Source organism: Polypterus senegalus, chromosome 12, assembly GCF_016835505.1.
Source record: "Polypterus senegalus isolate Bchr_013 chromosome 12, ASM1683550v1, whole genome shotgun sequence".
Taxonomy (NCBI): domain Eukaryota; kingdom Metazoa; phylum Chordata; class Cladistia; order Polypteriformes; family Polypteridae; genus Polypterus; species Polypterus senegalus.
In genome coordinates, this window is record NC_053165.1 from 124,944,335 (window position 1) to 124,949,264 (window position 4,930).

Consider the following 4,930-nt stretch of genomic DNA (forward strand, 5'->3'; position numbering starts at 1 on the left):
CCTCAAGAAGTCTGTTTCTGATTGTTTGTCAGAGATATCCACACCAGTGGCCTGCTGGAGGTCATTTTTGTAGAGCTCTGGAAATGCTCATCCCGCTTGTCCTTGTCCAAAGGAGCAGATACCCCCCGTTGATGGGTTAAGGACCTTCTATGGTCCTGTCCAGCTCTCCTAGACTAACTGCCTGTCTCCTGAATCTCTCCATGCCCTTGAGACAGTGTAGGAGACACTGCAAACCATCTGGGAATGACAACATTGATGTGCCATCCTAGAGAAGTTGGATTTTCGGGAACCTCTGTAAGGGGCCAGGTTTCTATCATGCTACTAGTAGTTACATTGACCATAGCTAAAAAGCAAAACTAGTGAAAAACAGTCAGAAAAGATGAGGAGGGAAAATATCAGTGGCTTGCACCTGTTAAACTATTCCTGTTTTGGGGGTCATTCATTGTTGCCCTCTAGTGCACCTGTTGTTAATTTAAACAGCAAAGCAGCTGAAACTGTTAACAACCCCCTGTGCTACTTAACTGACCAGATTAATATCCCAGAAGTTTCATTGACTTGATGCTATACTTGATTAAAAGTGTTCCTTTAATTTTTTTGAGCAGTAATATATATATATATATATATATATATATATATATATATATATATATATATATATATATATATATATATATTTAAGCAACACTCATAACAGTGACAAAACAATTACATTGACAATCATGTTATGTTATTTTTAAAAAGTTTCCTTTTCTTTTTCATTACTTTAACACATACTTTCCCCGTTATATACTGTATATATTGTACACGCGCTGGGAGGCAGCTAAAGGGCTGGGTAAGGACAGTTCTGGACATACCAGAATGTGGCAGAGTGTACTGACTCTTTTTCTTCCTTGCCTGCAGGCCATTCCCGGGATTCCGCTGGCCTCCTGACGCCACTTCCGGGACCGAGCCTATCAAAGGAGACCTCCAGCTCTGGCCTTGATGTTACGTCAGGGCTCGAACCAATGGCTGAAGACCTCAATGAGCTCACCCTAATGATCTCATTCCTGTCTTCCCCCTTTTAAAAAATTTCCCCCTTTTCTATGTCCACAGTTCTGTATTGGGCCCCGGTTTTGTGTACAGCAGTGCTATTATTTGAAAAGAACAATTTGCAGCCAGGAAAACAAATTATACGGTGGCTGCCCAAACCTTGCTTTGTCTCATCGGGTTTTGTGACACTGGCGTAGCCGGGCTGGATGTAGAAATCCTGGAGGAGAAGGGGACAGGACCTGCAATGTACCCAGGTGGAGCGCATCGGGGCCGAAGCCCGGCGGGAGGGGGTCCCGTGGTTCCCGGGTTTGACCTGCACGGGGTCCGCCCCCGCACAATTAACTGGCAACCTAAAGAGGCCAGGAAGTGTCCAGTTGGGCTCACAGAGGTGGGCTGCCGGGGGGGCAGACAAAAGGTGCTTACTATGTTCTCTCAGAATAGAGTCCCTCCCCGTAAACCACAGCCCCAAGTACCACCTAGGTGCCCCAGACTGGCAGGTGAAAAAATTAAAATATTGGGGGTTGGACCCAGAACAGTTACCCACGGACAAGCCTGGTGAATCGGGCAATGGTAGGGCAGTGGGTTACGCCAACTGAGAATAAGCCCTACAAATAATAGAGCAGGTAGGCTGCTATCTGCTTCTAGAGTGTACCACATGGTTTCACCCAGCCGGGGTCGTAGTTTAAGAACATGGCTGAGCTTTAGAGCCGGGACAAGAAGGGCAGCCCCACACTCCCGGGGGGAGCAAAACCGCACCCGTGTCAACTCGCCTGAGTATGTCCCAAGAACTAACCCACCACTACCGAACTCCCCCCCCGGGACGGCCCCCCCTCCGGCCCCTCGGGCCCACGGCAACACATAAAAAAAAAAAAAAAAAAAAAAAAAAAAAAAAAAAAAAAAAAAAAAAAAAAAAAAAAAAAAAAAAACCTTTGGAGCGGAAGGGCGAAGTTTTAAAAAAGCAGGGTTGGGAGGGGAAAGGGAGGGTGGTTTTTGTTGCTGGGGGGGGCTAATCCCGACCCCACGCTCCCCCCCTTTGACTAACCGAATGTTTAATCCCCCCCCAAAAAAAAGGGGGCAGCCCCCACACTGGGGGGAAAAAAGCACTGGTTTTTAACCGCCTGAGTATGCCCCAAAGAACAAACCACCCGAACTTGTGCCGGGCGTCCCGCCTCGTGGCACGCAACCCGCTTGGAACCCGGGAAATGCAGGTGGAGGGGAGAGGGGTTGGTACGCTTGACTAACCCGTAACGTCCCACACGGAATGGTAATCGAAACGGGTATAAAACAAAGGCTTTATTTGTTTCCCCGCAGCAACATTACCTTTGTTGCCTGCATTTGTGCCCGCAAAATACTTAAATTTAAGACCAGTATAACCTGTGTCCAAGGAGAAATCCACTGGTACAGGTCTGCCTTTTTGTCGCCAGCTAAGGAGGGTCGGTTCAGAAATTAACCGTGGGGTCCTTCCCGATCCTCCACACCCGTGATACTAGGGCGGGACTGGTCTAAATTAAAGCGCGAGCACATACCACTCCTGGGGTTAACTGGCCTAGTTACAGACGGGAATGAGCCGCCTCGCTGCCCCACGCCGTAATCAGCCGCAGAGAGAGACAAAGCGCCACCTTGAGTGACGGGCAACATCCGACCATCCAGACAAAATACATCATCTTCCAGCCCAAGACGGAACGGAGGAACACGCCTTGAGGGGGGGTCCTGACCTCTCCCCCTTTTACAGTTCAATTTAGAGAGACGCGGCTTTTTTTAAAGGGAGCAGTGGAATGATGACTGCTTTTAAGTTTGCAAAATGCAGTGGTCCTGGTCAACAGCCAGCACACTAACCAGCCAATGCCACAGGGTCCTCACTTTGTGCTGGAGAATGACCTTCTTTATCGTGTAGCTGAGCATGACGGGCGGAAGAGAAGGCTACTGCTAATCCCAGGGACCTTCCGGCAGGTCTGTGAGCTAGCACACACCCACCTCCTAGGTGGCCATCTGGGCACCGGGAAAAAAACTGGAGCGGGTCAAGCCCGCCCTTTACTGGCCCGGGAAACAATGTGGAGGTTCTTGCTTTACCTCTTTCCGAGTGTCAATTAGTAAAATTCCTAGAGGACCGGCCTCTCATTCCTATTCCCTGATTGATGGTTCCCTTCCAAGAATCGGGGGCGACTTGGTTGGACCCTGAGTTCCAGCCTGAGGACACAAGTATACTTTAGTCCCGGATTACGCAAAAATCCCGGGGGTTCCGGCCATCCACTTCCGCCATCGCACGGAATTATAGGGGCTTTAGGGTATCCCGGAAGTCTTGACGGGCCAGGGGACAACATTCACCTCGAGACGCTTAAAGGAGACTGCAAGTTGCTGAAAATAAAGCATTTAAAGACCGCGATGTATCATCCTCAAACCGAACGGATTAGTGGAGAGGTTAATTCAGATTTTCAAGCAAATCGCTAAGGTGGTCAGCGAGGATGGAAGGAACTGGGATCCACCCCCCCTCATCCTTTTGCCTATCAGGAAGTCCCAAAGCCTCACAGGGTTCTCCCTTGAGTTACTGTATGGGCAACAACCTCGGGGCATATAGATATTCTAAAGGAAGGAGGGAAGAAGGGGCCCTTTCCTTAAAAGTCACATGGAAGAGGCTCAACCCCAGCAGGCCCTACACCAATGGTGCACGCCTGGGAGTTCCACCCAGGAGACGGTCATGGTCCTAGTGCCTTCCTCCCACTCTAGTTGCTTGCCCATTGGCAAGGCCCTACGGTTAAGGAGGGGAAAGGGACTGGTTGACTATTTGGTGAGTCAACCCACCGGCCAGTAAGGAGCGGGTTTATCATGTGAACCTGCTGAAACCGTGGAAGGACAGGGACCCAACCCCTCCTCCAGCCAGCCCCACTAATTTCCGCCACACACACAGCCTTAACTTCCCAGTACGGATTTAAGTCCCAGGCAAGGGCAGGGCTGGAAACAGTTATCCGGCGTCGAGGTAGTCAGTGAGAACAGAAGGACCTCTCTGGTTGAGCACAACATTGTGACAAAACAAGGGTTATTGTCCGAGAACGCCCGTGATCGCCTTCCCGAGGCAAAGGGCTGAGGGAGCTTGAGATCGCAGCTGGAACTAGGTGTGACTGAGGAAAGTTATAGTCCCTGGTGAAGCCCCATTGTGTTAAGTCGGTAAGCCTGATGGGATTTGGGAGGTTCGGGAATGATTTCCCGCCGGTAATCAAGTCTCCCAATTTGATGCCTATCCAGCCACGAGTGGACACATCCTCAAGAGGCTTGACAGGCTCGATTTGACCACACGGGACATGACAAAAGGGTACTGGCAAGTTCCTTCAACGGACCAAGGGAAAAACGCTTTAGACCCTAGTGGACACTGGCAGTATCGGGGTCCTTCGAGGGTTACACGGGCCCAGAAACCCTTTCGCGCCTGTGGACAAAGTGCTCCGTCTCATAAGTCATACAGTGCTGCTTACCTGGATGATGTGTCATCTATTCCAGCACATGGAGGGAACACCTACAGCATGTCCGAGGGGTATTGTGGACACTTGGTGGGGCCCGGGCCCCGATTAAACCAAAGAAATGCTTCTTGGATTGCGAGCCAAATATTTACTCTACCGGTGTGTCGGGTCCCGTAAGGTCCAATGCTCCAAAGTTGATGCTTTTTAAAAATGGCCCCGCCAGAACCAAGCGCAGGTCCAAGCTTTCGGTTGGGCCGGGTACTACCGCCGGTTTGAAACTCCCTCGGAGAAGCGACTCAACAAAGAAAAGGGCCCCAAAATTGTGGTATGGACTGAGAAGACAGGCCCCGATTTGGTGATCAAAGAAGGCCTTACGCCCCAACCTGTTATGATGGCACCTAATTTTTCTTTCCCTTTCATCCTCCAGACGGACGCTGGACACAGGCCTAGCG

The 4,930-nt window shown here is 50.2% G+C and overlaps 1 protein-coding gene across 1 annotated transcript in view; it reads left to right on the forward strand.

Moving 5' to 3' along the window:
• The first annotated feature begins 3,652 nt into the window (after positions 1-3,652).
• Positions 3,653-4,930, forward strand: part of tp53bp1 (tumor protein p53 binding protein, 1) — a 210,140-nt gene continuing 208,862 nt past the window's right edge. The window contains exon 1 of the mRNA XM_039771359.1: positions 3,653-3,814. Within this exon, the coding sequence (XP_039627293.1) occupies positions 3,653-3,814 (162 nt within the window). The remainder of the gene's footprint in view (positions 3,815-4,930) is intronic.